We start from the raw sequence: 15634 nt of genomic DNA, 5'->3' as shown, positions 1-15634 counted from the left end.
CGCGCAAGGTACTAAAACAGGAGCAGGCAGGTATGTGCCAATCTGCAGCATCAAGCAAACAGTGGATAAGAAACAAAGGCTGTTTAACTATTGCCACACACACACACACACACACACACACACACACACACACACACACACACACACACACACACACACACACACACACACACACACACACACACACACACACACACACACACACACACACACACACACACACACACACACACACACACACACACACACACACACGTATTTACTACCTGTCTCTAAGTTTGGCTGTCTGTTTATTTATGTCTGCTTTTGACATTTAGTTGATGTTGTAGGAAGATTTAAAGAGCCCCAAAGTGTTGTATTTTTTTGGAAGCATTCTTATTGTGCTGTTCTTCAAATAATGCAACTGTCAACCTTGGTGGGCTCAGGCTGCACTACATCATAAAAAAAGACAGCGTTATGTAGCACTTTACTGTTGCTCCATCGTGCACTCCAGCTGAAAGTAACTTACTTTGGCAACACGACATCAGATCAGAACGATGACTCAAAGCATTTTTTATACTGACATTCTCCATTTATAAAAATAAAAAACAAAAGTATGATGTATCGCTGTAGATAAAAAGTCTGAACTTTTTTTTCTTCTTTGGATTGACAAATCACGTTTTTGTCATAAGCAGAAAAACATGTCTGGCTCAGAGTTGTTTGTTTAACCATGAGTGTGTTTAAGAGATTGTCGACGACTTGTTTAAACATAAATGCCTACAGCGAGGAACATTCACCCACGGGTCATGTGGGTAAGCCATTTAAAGCAGCTGTGACAGGGCAAAGCATACGCAGTTGTGTTGTGGCGCTGTATTTTTCAGAACAGAAATAGAAGTGAAATTGTTTTGTCATTGCCACAGCTGGAAAAAAACACATTTTGTTTTGAGCTGTTTCACTGCCGATTTATTTCCCTCACAGTCAAAGCCACAAAAATAGTAGTTACACAAAAATTGGAAACATTTGAGAGCCCGGTGCACATCAGGTGGCACGACTGTTATTTTGAATTGCCCTGTTGTCATAGCAACTATGTGGTTTAACCTGTAGCCTACCTACGTGGGGAAGGAGTTCAGATCACTTTGACACTGGACTGGGAGATTTTGCATCGTTCTCGCTGCTTCAGTGGACAGCAGAGCACACAGCTTTCTGTTCTGCTGCGATAAGAGAGAGAATAAAACGAGTACTGATAGACTCTCTCTCTGTCTGCGTCACTCTGCATCTACAATCTGCATACGGATTCAGTTTATCAAACCAGGCTCAAAATTTGATTCAACAGACATGGTGTATGGAAATAATAACCAGCAGTATCTGACAGGAAGCGGTAGAGCCAAATACTGTATTACAACTTACAGTAATATTGGACTAACATCTTAATATGTGTTTAAGGACAGGTTTTTAATTGACTTCCTATTATTTTAGTAAACTAATTCCAAGCCAGTAAATGCGCTGCCTCTGTAGCCCAGGCCTAATGTACTGTTTAAATGTGCTCCAAAGAAATCCATTGTTCTAAAACTAATAATAAGAGAATCCCAATGCTGCCCTTGATGATACGTTCCCCCTTCATAATAAACATATTCACTGTGGTTTTTTTTTGGGTTGATTTCACATTCAGCCTCCTGTTGCTGTATATATTCACAAGTTCACCAAATCCCAAACCTTCCTCCAAGAATTCACATTTATATAATACTAATTTGTTTTTCTAATTATGCTGTGCTGGAAACCTGTAATTGGTGCCTCTATTATGTCCATAATCAGCCATTTCCTGAGTGAGGAGCCGCAATGTTGCAAACAAACTACATGTAGGTTGGAGGGAGGTAGTCTGAGTGTGAACGCTTAGACATGAATGCAATTATTAAGAGTTTAATATGCAGCTGTTTAAGCAGAAATGCGTTAGATGAGGGGGATCTTGTGCTGTAGGAATTGTGATTAGCTTGAGACAAGGATGAAAATCTGTGGCTTAAAATAACTCGTGCATATTCAGTTTACTCCTGTTTGTGCTGAAACCTACAGTGGCAAGATCTTTGAGGCAACATTTTATCCCTTTAAAGAAACGAGAATATGTATCTGAAAAGGCAGTGTTGAATTTGCATCTTCAGTATGACATCATGTGCTTTGAGCGAAGTTCCACATACAGGCAGGAGGAATCAAAAAACACTGAAACATGGACTACTGAAACATACATATATATTTGTAAGTCTGTTCATTAACTCACACTTCACCTCATCGGCATATCCAGGCCTCAATGCAAGCTAATTTTTTTCAGCATGCTTGAGGCGCATTTAAATGCTAATTTCACAGCTCACAGACTGGTGAAGCTTTTCAAGCAGCAACTTGCTGTACAGCTGGACCAAGTCAGACACTTTCATTCTGCTTCCAATTTCCGCAACGTTATTATCACAGGGGATGGCTTTCACAGACATTTTGTACATAACATGAGCGGGTCTGAGGGACAGGGAAGAAATGAAGAGACACACAAACCTTGTACAGTTGCACCAGCAGCACAGAGGACCAATATGCCAGGAGGAACATATGTTTGGAGTCCTACTACATCACTTAATGAATTCATGTTTTAGTTTCTTATTCATTAGATTTGTATTCTATGTTTATAAGAGGCTCAAAATCATTAAGAAGCTCGTTCTCTCAGATAAATATAGAAAATATTGCTTTGTATATTTTCTTACCAAAGACCTTTTGTGTTGAATTGGTTAAGTACTGTGACAGCCCTGTGGCCTGTTGGGTTGTGCCTTCTCTCTTCTTGTGTCTAATCAGCCTGACTGAGAGCACCTGGGCCCGATGCTCACAGTCATTATATAAGCTGCCACCTTAAGCCCTGAGTTTACTTGCTTTTAACCATGCGTACGCATGACATGATCAGCCCTGCGTATCCTGTGAAGGTTTGCAGCGTTGATTGTGCACGCCCTCAGAAATTATATATAATATAATTATTATACATAATATGCATATTACTGCTAGGAGCAGTGTAGAGTTGTATCGTGATGAGACTGGAAATGAAACATCGGAGACACCAGAGAGCTGCTACAACAATGGCGGAAAGTTTTGAAGAAAAGTAAATAGATCAAGTCCGCAATTACACACACTATGATGTCTCATTGCCGTTGCATAGCAACAAAACATGCATGCCAAAATAGCCGGCAACAGATCATCTCTACTTCAGTGTTTTACGCCGTCTGATTTATAAGGTGCTCCCTCTAGAGGAATCCTCCAGTAAAACGCGTTGTGCAAAGGCAAGTATGTGAAAATTTATGTGGTTCAAAAGCAAGTATAGTTGAGCACTCAGAGAGACTTTCTGTATGCGACTTGTTTTGTTATTTCATCATCCTTCTCATCCAACACATCCAACGCACAATACACTTTTCACACACCCACTCAATTACACTACTGACTCTACTGACATCCAAACTTGATCTCTTTTGCAATTAAATTCATATTTTGGTAAATGAATCAGCTTTATCAAGTATTATTTAGACCTCTCTCCCTCTATTTGCTACTGTACAGACAGATAAAAACAGACCTGGCCAACACCCATCAATAATACAAGTGAAAACCCAACAGCGATCGATTACACAGGAGCTGTCAGACTGTTATCAAGAAAGAAAAATTCCCCCCTCTTACTTCTCTGTTTTTTTTTCTCTCTGTAATTTATTCTGTTTCAATTTATCTCTCTTTCTCTGAGCTCCAGTTCATACTCATCCGAAAACTTCCACCAAACACTGACAAAAAAAGATCAGTGACAGAACCACTTCCACTTGAAGCCTTTGAGGAGATGAGAACAAAATTATAAGAAAATAAATATAAAAAAAAGGTATGAAAAGCCTATGCAGGGGTATGAAAGAGCTGTCTTCAATAAAGGCAAAATCTCTGGAAATTCCATCTACCTTCTTTTGCACAGAGCAGCAAAACAGTACTAAAGCTATGAGTTTGAAGCTGCAAAGAAATGCAGACTTTTAAAGCACACTCTTATTCCCAGGCCACGAGGAGTCTGCTTGCAGACAGATAACTTTGGAGGAAGAAACACACAAGCAAAAACACGTACACACCTATATGAAATATGCATAGTTCCAGGTGCAGCAGTGGGTGATGTTCACACACACCTAGAGGAGTTACCCCTTTTAAAACCTCCGGGTGTTCAGTATGTCTTCACACAACCCTACTCGCTTTCTTCAACTGTTCTTATCCTTTAAAAAACTCGCTCTCCAGGGCCCAGAGATCTGGCAGTGGAGATATAAATCTCTCTAAGGGGGTTCTTTAGTCCTATGAAGAAGAATGACAAAACCTCTCACAATACTCAGAAAAATACTGGGTCACAAGAAAAAGAGTCAGGTCATGTACATTTTTTATGAGGCAAAATTTCAACAAACAGCTTTGTGCTTGGCAGCACATAAATGGCAGAAAACAGAAGTACAAATGAGATGAACACAGAGAGAGAACGAGTACACAGAAACTGAAATGGAGACGGCTCTTGTGTGCAGATTCACTGAGCCGATGTGCCAACAAATCAGCATCTGTGTCTGCTTTTATCAGTCGGCAGTATGAGCACTGTTAGATTCTTAGCCGCATGTATGTGAGTGGATAAGATGGCACTCAGTGACAAGAGGGGAGTTTGGGAGAATGACCAAGAGAGCTGTGGCTGACAAAGATAGAAATGTCTCAAACAGAAGGGAATCAAAACAGGTTTCAGGCATTATCAGGAAAAATGGGTCTTCTTGGAAGGGATTCAAATATTGAGAGGTTTTTTTTTTATTCCCTCACAATGGCAGCATGCTGGCACCAAAGAGAGATGTCGCCACAGGTAAAACTCATTTGGTTTTTGTTTTGGAAACAAGGAATAACAGGGAGTCCTGAATTCTGCATGCACTTAGCATGAAGATCATTTAAGAACCTAATTAAATAAGTGATGCATTTACATCCCAGGCTGTTTAATGAGCAGCTGGTGGCAAAATAAACGGATGTATTAACATGAAGACGGGGCAAAAAAGACAAAACAATCAATCCATCAAATGAAATGTGAAACATACTGTGAGTGACTTAGTGCGACCAAGCACTACACATAAACTGTTTTCTCATATGCACTCCGGATAATATCTAGATAATAACAGGAGGACTGCTCCGGAGAGTCTCCCGACCTAGCCGTTCCCATATGCTCCTCACAGCTGGAGACTATCCCTGTCAGATGGGAGGGGGGGTTGGGGGATTTCCTGAGGTAAGGCGTGACGTAAAATGAACAACGCGGAAGTAGCGGCCGAAGCAACAGAGTCTGCTACACGATGCTATAATGATGATATTTCCCTTTATATCAATGCTATGTGTAGTCCAATGGAATGACAACATCCACAAAAGAGCGGAGAACAACATACTGATGAGCAGAAAACACAATGCAACCGTTTAATTACATGCACGGAGATCGTAGTGATCAAGTGCAGACAGTCTATGCACCCTGCGGCAGTCACTGTATATAAACGTCATTCTCTTCTTATTGGCTCAAGGTGAATTCTCCGGAGTATATGCTGCGGTGTTCTCAGCTTTTGTTTGTTTTCCCATTATCAATACGCCTTCATCACAGTTAATCTTTGGAATCATACTTTGGGGTAGAGGTATTTTAAAAAGTAACAAGATAAATTCAAAAATCACTGTGAAAGTTGGTCACTTGTAGCTCTAAAAATTCAAGCAGTTTCACCAGCCAAATGAAAATCCCATGGCGCCAACCAGAGCTACAATGATACTGTAGAAATGAAAACAGAAGACGTTTTCTCCTGCTCAACAAGCAGCTGCATTTCAGAACAGATAGAAAGCACAATACCACACCATTCAAGATCATTTTAATATCAAGGATAAAAACTGCTCTTTCTATTACATTAGTTTGGCTTCTGAAGGTATAGAGATGTAATTTCACTGAGACCTAAACAATGCCTGTAACAAACTCAATCGATGCTACCAACACATGGCCTGTGGCCCTGCAGTAAAGTGATCATCAATTCTGTGACTGTTTTTTTTTTTTCTTTCTTCCTCGAGCTGTTCATGAAATTGGAGGGGTGAAGATGATGGCTTTATGTGGTTGTAATGAAACTGGCCTGAAAAACACACCAGGTGCACATGTCAAAGTGCACACAAATACACACACTATAGGAATCCTTGGAACAGAGCCTCCATTAATACCGTAAGTGGTAGGACAGGCACACACAGTCTCCCAGGCCGGCGCTTAAGGTAAGGAATTCTTATGGAGCCTTTCAGCTGCAGCTCGTCTGCCGCCAACAAGCGAGATAACAGCGACACGGCAATCACACCATGATGAATGAGCCGTGATAGGCACTGAAAATTGCCCCTTGGTGGCTTCCCAAGTTTGGTTCGGGGACTCTATATCTCCAAAGTGAAATCAAAGCTCTGGGCTTGGCCAATTTTTTCTTTCACACCCTGTTTCTGTTGTGAAAACACTGTCTCATTTGTACTCCCCCTCAACCCAAAAACACACAGACAAACCACAAACACATTCACCATACTCCCCTCGCACCCTTCCGCTCCCGTGTGAAATGAACCGTACCATCTGAATCCCAATCAGTCTCAATGAGACCAGTGAGTCATTCAGTGGCGAAATATGGCAATATGTCCTTACCTCATTCCCAGACTCCCCTAGCAGATAAGCCAGCCACTCAGAATAACACATTGGGCCAATTGCCTCTGCTTACAAGCTACTTTGTGTCTTATCGTCTGTTCATCAGCGGGGAGGAGGAGTGACATGTGTGTGTGTGTATGTGTGTGTGTTTGTGTGTGTGTGTGTGTGCTACCATCTTTGTGTTTGTGTGTATCAAGGGATGAAGACAGGCATGAAAACACACGCAGCTGACGAAAAATCGGGATGCTTATAAGAAGCGTCGACATAAAACCATTCATCACATCTGATGTTTCACAGCAGAAGAAGACATGCCAAAGCTCCTGTTGTACAGAAACGAGGGAGTTAATCAACAACATTATATTCTTCTCACGAGGGTTGGAAATTGCAAACACATCTGCTCAAATAATTAAAACAGGGAGGTGATGAATTGAGGAACAACAATCACTGTTGAGAAATGGATCAGTCTAGAAGTCATGATTGTGCAAAGTTTGAGCGACTTTTTGAGACATACACCGAAACATTAGCTTGACATGTGAGCAAGTGGCTTCACTTATATTTAATTTTTTAACAGGTTTTTTTTTTTTGAAGGAGTAACAGTGAACAGATACAGTATGTTTTATTTACAACTCTGAGTGTAGTCTTTCAGCAATGTATGAAGACCTAGAGGACCCCAGAGGGCAGCTGCAACTTACCAGCTGCAGCAAGTACAAGCTCCTGTGAACTTATTGAAATTCAGTCACAACAATCATCTCAGATCTATATTAACTTTACTGCAGCTGAGAGTAAACACGACCTATCATTGGTTTGTGAAAATATTGATACTGATTTCAGGGCACTGAATAACCAATCCATAAATATTATTGAAATTTAATCTTGCTGGTATTTTATTAGCTTTCTAGTCAATGAGCAAGCTAAACAGTTCTAGCATCTAGAATTAGCATTAGCACACCTGTTGCCAAGGTACGGCTGTGACCTGTTCTATATGCTGGAGTGGTGAGTTTTAATTGATAAGAAGGAGCTGTAGGCTATAAGCTATAAGCTCAGTGTCCACAGGTGAGACACAATTCTCAAGCTGTCTGATCTGAATGTGTCTACTGTTTTGCCCTTGCTGTATTCAGGACTCAATGTGATGAGAATACAAAATGTGAAAGGCACAGAGCTCTTAGAGGTAGACTGAGAAGGCAGCGAGCCACTCAAGCAGCTACAAAGACTTTTAGAAGTTTGATTCAAGCATAAAGAAAATCTAGTCCCATTCAATAACAAATTAGATGTTTCAGGTCCCTTTCATGTTTCTTGACACCCAATCTATCCTTCCATAAAGCCAACAAATTATGTTGACTTGTTACACTTTGTTAGGCTGCTAGTTAAAGAATGACAGGCAGGAGCAGCGATCTCAAGTGACAGCATTGTTTCCTTTTGTTATCATGTTAAATATTAAACTTGTGTTCCCTCAGTTTATTTATGATTCATTCATGATTAATTTATTCATGATTCAGAAACTCAATATACTTGCTGATAAATTGTTGAGATAAATCTTAGACTGCTAGATCGAGGGCATTCATGTTTTCTGAGAATTTCAAAGGTATTGATCAGACCTGCCTCTCCCTATAAGCTGAACACATGCTGTGGTTGGACCTCATCCTCTATGAGAGGCCTCAAGTTTGTGCCAATGTTTTTTTTTTTCCACACTCTTCAGGTTGGTGAAGCCGATGATAAATATTATCAGGTAATGAACATCCAGCGTTTTTCACTCATAGACTTTACCTCTAAAAACTACCTAACTATATTAACGGTCGCTTGATTATATTTGCTGAGCCATCTTCGAATCAAATATATATTTTATTTTCAGGGAGATCACATCCACAGGGCCTCAGAATAAATTCTGCTTAGATCCCCACTTCGGCCAAGAAGTGCAGCCCTGTAATTGATCACTGACATGGCAGGTGATTAAGGAAACTGCGGGGAAAAAGCCTCCTTTTGTAACAGGTAACATAGGGAGGCAGTGAGAAGTAGCACTCACTGGATCTTTATTTACAACAGAGGCTGAGAAAGGCTGACATGGTGAATTATTAGCTCCTGCTGATGCACTGTGATGTACCCTCATCTGAAGTACTCAGGGCAAACAATTGTGCGGCAGCACTTCCTCTAATCCCAGGAGGACCGAGTTTGGATCTGAAAATACAAAATGGGCTTTTGATATGGTAATTGTCTGTCAACCACAGAATGTCAGCCACATGTAGCTCAGCTGGGGAGTTGAGCAAATAAAATCACGCTGTGGATGTGTGCGTACCGGTGTGCATACAGTAGTACTTACTAATATCGTCGTGATGGTAAGAGTGGTGTTGAAGAGGGTGTCTGTCACATTGATTGATGGAAGCTTTCTCTCCATGGACAGTCCATCTTCGGAATGCCACAGGCCAATCTGCAAAGAGGGAACACACACACACACACACACACACACACACACACACACACACACACACACACACACACACACACACACACACACACACACACACACACACACACACACACACACACACACACACACACACAAAGATATCAGTCACTAAGTCCATCAGCTGGAAAAGACCAATAGAAACAGTCTGCCCTTAATTGCCTCTCTGGGAAACCAGTATGACCTTCACAAAACCCAGGACTGGAAATAGGCAGTGGTGGACAGGTCATAACACTGTGAGATGATAAAGGAATGTACCAACACAGCAGGAGGAAACAAAGACTGCATGTGTGTGCCTCCTCAAGGAACGAGCACAGGGCATCTGTTCAATCAGAGGCAACAGAATGCATTCATTACACCAATTACCGGCAAATCCTGTGGCGCAGAGTCACAATCTCATTTTCATTAGAGCTTGACTGGGGATTCACACCTTCAACCCACACACCATCTTTCCTCCCATTCTCTTTCAATCTGTCTCTGCCATCTCCTCTTTTGTTCATTTATTTGCTCGAGTCAAGTTTGACAATCTCCGACTTCCATGATGGCAGTGTCTGCAAACGTGAGCTTTTTTGTGAATCTACTTTGCCTCTCACTTCTTTTTCTTCCTCGCCTCCGTTTTACCATAATGGCACTGACAGGAAAAAAAACCTTGATGATTTGTATGCTCCGACCTTGAAGGATTTTTTTCGTACCTCCTCTAATGGTGGGGAAAATTCTGCAACCCTGGAGCTTATTAAAATCTCTCCAGGTACAGCATAGAGTAAAAAATGCAGTAAAATGAAGGGTGTTTTTCTTAGTTCTGACACCAGAACAGTGCTCCGACTTCTCCACAGACTGCTAATTTAACCTCCCCCTGTGCTCTGGTGTGCCTTATTAGATCCTTATTATTCACATTTTAAGCTGCGGTATATCTTTGCTGGTGATTACACGGTAAGAGTAATGCAACGCTGGTGTCACAATAAGGGCAGAGTTATCAGGAAAACAATGTTCCTTCCTTTATCATGTTGGCTTCCCAAGCAAGTTTATGTATGTTTGTATCGACCATAACCAGGTTAATCATAATCAACACCAACAGTTCAGTACGTCTTTTAACTAGTTTGTGTGACTTCCATTGATGATAACTATCTGCTGTAATGATTTAAGATAGGATACATTTGTCAAGAGCTGTAAAGGTCACCCTGCTAAGAATCCTGTGCAGCTTTTAAGGAAATAATATAACAATTAAAAACACTTTTTTAAGTAATTTGCTTTCAACTCATTATGTAAACATTGCCAGACTGAGGAGATATAAGATCCCTGCTCATAATTATCCAACTCCCTGCATTAGGAATATTCTATACGAAGAGTAAATGGGAAATATGGATTCTAATTTAGCTTGAATTATTGGTGTGATTCAATCCTCCTCTCTGGCATGAGTTATCTGATTACATGCAAACCTGTGGGAGTATGCTTGTTGGCTGGAGTCACACAAAAGAGCTTGAAGTGTTTGAGGATCAGCGATTGAAGTTTCATTAAAAAAAGAAAGGAAACACACAGTAAACAAAGCTCTCCAGGCTTGGTCGTAGTTGGTTTCAGGGCTAACTTGCCAAAACCCTCAGGAGACTTCCACCCATTCATGTTGATCAGTGCCTAAATTTGGAAGCTATTAAATCTCCGAACACCGATGATGAATTCTGATGTGGGGTGTTGAAAAAAGAGAGAGCTCCCAGAATCAAAGATTTCCTTTGAGAGTGTATGATCAAAAAGATCTTTCCTTCCATTTCCTCTGGTGCACTTGTTGGGAGAAACAGCACCTTGCTCACACAAATAGACTAGCTTTCCCCAGCTCTCCCTGCACAACACGCTTCTCACTCTGCTGCTGACGCCCCCGGGAGACAGAGAGGGAGAAAATGTGAACATGCTGTAGCACGACCCAAAAAAAGAGGATCTGTGAAATATGGTGCTCAGCAATCAGTGTACACAATCAGTTGTCAGAGCCTGTGGAGGTGGCGGGAGGTGGCGGTCTGTGGCTCGGCAGGGCTCAGCAGGTGTCACTGGAGGTCTGAGCACGGGGGTGACTGTGAGGGTAATGGGATGAGGTGGCACCGTGACTCCTTCCCACGGACAGCGGTGGAGAGAAATGGTGGAGAAGGGAGAGTGAGACGAGGGAGCTGTGAACAGGAAGGGAGAGGAAGAAGCATATGCTGACGGGGGAGGAACTGGCCTTTTGGTGGCCCTGTCGTCAACTCTCTCCGAGCTGGGTGGGAGAGAAAATAGAGCAATTCTGTCTGAGTCAGTACAACTATTAGGAAGGAAGGGGTTTACATCAGCTAATGTAAGCAGGAATGCAAGTTCCAGAGCAAAAACACTGTGACATTTATCAAATCGACTAAAAGCCTTAAAGGTTGCAATTATTTTTTCTAAAAATGTATGCATAAATTGCACTTTTTTTCTTATTGATCTGTGCAGCAAGTGGCTACTCATTATATAGGATAAACAGGATAAAAAGATGACAACAGACTTTCTTCAAGCTATAGACAGAAACCAACACAAAGCTAATTAAAGTGACGACATATGAAAAATGGCGTAACACTGTTGCCATTACTTTGACGGCCAGGAAAGAACATCAATAGTCCTGCATGCCACTTTCCTTGGAGCACATTGTGTTAATAATTCTGTAGGTTGTGCTCACTTTATATTGAAGGAGCTCCAACCATTAATCCTGGAGAGGCAACAGTGCTAAACTATTGCATAAAACCTCATTACACATGTAGCGCTACCCGAGAATCTATTAGACTCGTAAGCTTTTATCATAGAGAGAGAGAGAGAGAGAGAGAGAAAGCTGCATATTGCCGTACACCAGACCGTGTTTGTGTACAACAATATAAATAGCTGTGACTTGAAGTTTCTCATTTGTGGTGTCATTAATTTGGTATTTACGCTGCAATTACAAGAAATAACGAGGATGCAGTGCAGCCAGTGAATCTAGGAACAGATTTCAAAGTTTAGACTGTGCGCAAACACTGTGCACTATTTATTTTCCTGAGAAACGGGGAGGCAGGAGGAAGAATAGGGTATAATAAGAGAGAGAGGGGAATAGGGAAGGGAGCAAAAGGAAGAGACAGGGAGAAAGAGAAAGATGCAGAGGAATGTCAATCACTTACTGAATAGGTGCCGTGTGGCTGGCAAATGGAAAGAAAATCAATGAGAAGCAGCCAGCTAGGGAGCCAGAACATAAGGCAGAGAGAACAAGAGAAAAAGTGAAGGCAACTGGGAGACCGAAAAAGAGTGACAAACATAGAGAGAGACGGAGTGAAAGTTAATGTGAATGCAAAATAATGAGAACGAGCAAGTGAAAGAGAGGGAAAGAGAAGGTGACAACAAGTGGAACTACACACCCAGAAACAGATTACCCAGGGCTCGTTCTGCAACCTGGAATTACAGCACGAAGAAAAGATTAGGGGGGCTGCTCACTGAAGCGTCAGGATTGGCTGATTTTCCTGTCAGAAAAATGCCCGTGTCCAATAAGGTGTGGCGAGACTGCACTGTGACAGAAGCATCCATCATATGAGAGAAGCAATAGCTACCATTATCAAACATAATGTCATACAGCCCACTTACACCGAGGCTAAAGCATTCGGGTGTCAAGGTGGTGCAAATGAGTCGGAGTGGAGGAAGAAATGTGTGTATGTTTTGTGTGTGTGTGTGTGTGTGTGTGTGTGTGTGTATGTGTCTGTGTCTGTTAGTGGCTGTGTGTAATGCAGAGGCATGATTTCCTTGTGGGCCTCTGAAAATGGACTTTTATTGCTCTTATAGCAACATAATGCCATCCTAGCTTGATGAAAATATGCTGAAGTGACTGCAGTTTCTACCCATCAGTGCACATTACCACCGGTTGAATCAGCAGTTACGTCTGGTTAAACCAAAACTATGGACATTTATATTTAGAGCACCGCGACTCTTCCTCACAAAGATCACATTGTTCAAATCACAGGCAGAGGCGCTGTACTGGTGTATTCTCCTGTGTAACTGTTATAGATGTTTTCTCTATGGAACAGTGAGTGGGGAAATGGGCCATCTTTATGGCGAAGCTCTCTGAGGTATGACTCATCACCACAGGGATGAGAACGATCAGGGCGCTGCTGCAGGCAAACTTCAGGAGCTAGACATACATGGATGTTGTGTAGGTGGTTGGCACTGCTACACAGCAAATAGAGGATCGGATGTACTCATGACTTTTGAGGTGATGGAAGTAAAAAAGCAAAATAGTACTTTCTTGCAATTGTCTTGCAATTATTTCCTGCTTTTGTTACCTAACAGTCAAGTCTGTGTGTGTTACTTTTTCAAATACACATAAATGCAGCGTGTTATATTAGATCCAGTAATTCTTTACAATCATGGGTTATTTGGCATTTTGGTAAATAATGGCAATGCTTGTTCTATTGTAATATAGAGACAAAGGTTCTGGGTTGAGAAGGAGGTCTTTCGACTGTTCCTCAAAGCAGCACTGCGAGTTCTCCGAGTGCTCCATTCCTGTTAGAGAGAAGAGCAAACAATGGATGCACTCGCAGCCACAGTCCCAGCTCATCCTGTGTCCCCCAGGACACGACTGACTATCCAAATGTCCTATTTGATTGGAGACCTCATTCAAACACAGATGACAGAACAGGACTTTCAGGGCATGTACTCCAATCCCAGCTCACTCATTTCCTCCAGGCGATTCTTTTCTACTCCGACTTTTCGTTGTTCTTTAACATAATATGGAGAAAATCAAATATTGTCGATGACATGACTGCGATATTACAAGCACCAACGCCTGGTTTGTGGATTTATGGATAAGGAATAATTGGAAGACCCCACAGCATGAATACACAATGCTCCAACCTCCTACACAGAATTCTGGGAGGCTCCATAAATAGAAATCAGTTGCATGTGCAATCATCTGCTTTGGTCAGCTAGCAGAAGTACGCATTGCAAGGCAGTATTACTGTAAGTTTGTTTAATCTTCCTTCTCTAACCTGAAAAAGTTTGACCCTGGTGGATAATGAAAATCTAATCATCACATGAATCTAATATTGAATGGAAGGAATCTGACATGACAGAGTTCCATTGTAAGCCTGCTTGCACCTAAAAGAAAGAACCAATGACAGTTACGCTGTATGTCTGTTCTGTACATTACACAGATATCCGGAGTCTTTGTAGAATTCAACGATGCACTCTGCAGGCTGATGAAAACAGAGACACAGAGGCAAACTTGCCAGCACACAGGCACAGAGGCACTCAGGCACATACACATAAATTTGCATGTACATGCATATAACACACACACACACACACACACACACACACACACACACACACACACACACACACACACACACACACACACACACACACACACACAATCTCTCTCTCTCACACACACACACACACACACACACACAATCACAATCTCACACACACATCCAACCAAGCAACACATACACAGTCTCACCCAGCCTTGAAATCCGTTAAGACTGGGGGATCTTGCAAAACAGCTCATCCATTCTGCTTTTGATCTATTCCCCATCTCCAGCCTGCAAAGTGCAAACTGAGAAAAACAAAAGAGGAAAGGGGACTGCTGCACGTCTCTGAGAGACCAAACAAAGGAGAGTAGTGGAGGCACTCACAGGATGCCGGTGTGTGTACGCTGGTGATGTGAGTCTCTGCCTCTACACTTTCTGTATGTGTTTCAAAATGTAGTTACACACTTTAAACTTGGAGCTGACAGATAATTCAGTATGATTGCATTAATTTCTAGTTTGAACCCATCCAATGTTGTTATACGACATCTCTATTGGTTATGATTGAATATGCATTGACTGGTGCCACAAAACTTGCTTGCATACCCATACTAACTCTTAAATGTTTAACACTGTTGTGATTGGTTTAAAATGAAGGCAGTTGCTTCAAACTTCATTTTGCATCAAATTAAGATTCCCTCAGAGGTTTTGCATGGCTCTCGATCAACATGCAAGATAAAAAAAACAAACAAACCACAAAGGGTCTTGAGGGAGAATATGTCAAAAAGCTACTAATATGAATTGTAAACAATGCAGCACAGCTTTCCCCCTTCCGATACTTTCATATCAGCAGCTGTATCTTGCAGCTGACACAGTCTTCACATCCCTGCTGAAAATGACGCTGTGTATTGGGCGTGTGAGTTTAAGGGACAAAAAAAACCCAAAACATCAGGTCAGATTAGCTCAAAAAGTAGAAGCACGCACAAGTTGCACAAGGCCTCATAGTCAGAATCAATTCCATTCATATCAAGCCGGACGTTCTAATTATACTTCAAAAGTGATAAATTAAATTACATTCATGACTTGTGATTGGTATTCATCCCCATTTGAGGAAAATGAAATGAGAGGAAATTTAATAAAAATGACTTGAGTATTTTGCTAGCAGACAAGTTTTTACTTCTTAAAATTCATAGCTTCTGCGACCTCCAGGACTTTCTGCAGCACTCTCAGCACAGAACTAATAACAACGGC

The 15634-nt window shown here is 41.6% G+C and overlaps 1 protein-coding gene across 2 annotated transcripts in view; it reads right to left on the bottom strand.

Annotated features, from left to right (window-relative positions):
* grik4 (glutamate receptor, ionotropic, kainate 4) overlaps nt 1–15634 on the bottom strand; it is a 237777-nt gene that overhangs the window by 18719 nt on the left and 203424 nt on the right. For both annotated transcript variants that reach the window (XM_065960396.1, XM_065960395.1), the window contains exon 12: nt 8979–9086. In XM_065960396.1, the coding sequence (XP_065816468.1) occupies nt 8979–9086 (108 nt within the window). The remainder of the gene's footprint in view (nt 1–8978; nt 9087–15634) is intronic.

This window comes from Labrus bergylta, chromosome 11, assembly GCF_963930695.1.
Source record: "Labrus bergylta chromosome 11, fLabBer1.1, whole genome shotgun sequence".
NCBI classification, from domain to species: domain Eukaryota; kingdom Metazoa; phylum Chordata; class Actinopteri; order Labriformes; family Labridae; genus Labrus; species Labrus bergylta.
This window is presented reverse-complemented; position numbering and strand designations above follow the sequence as displayed.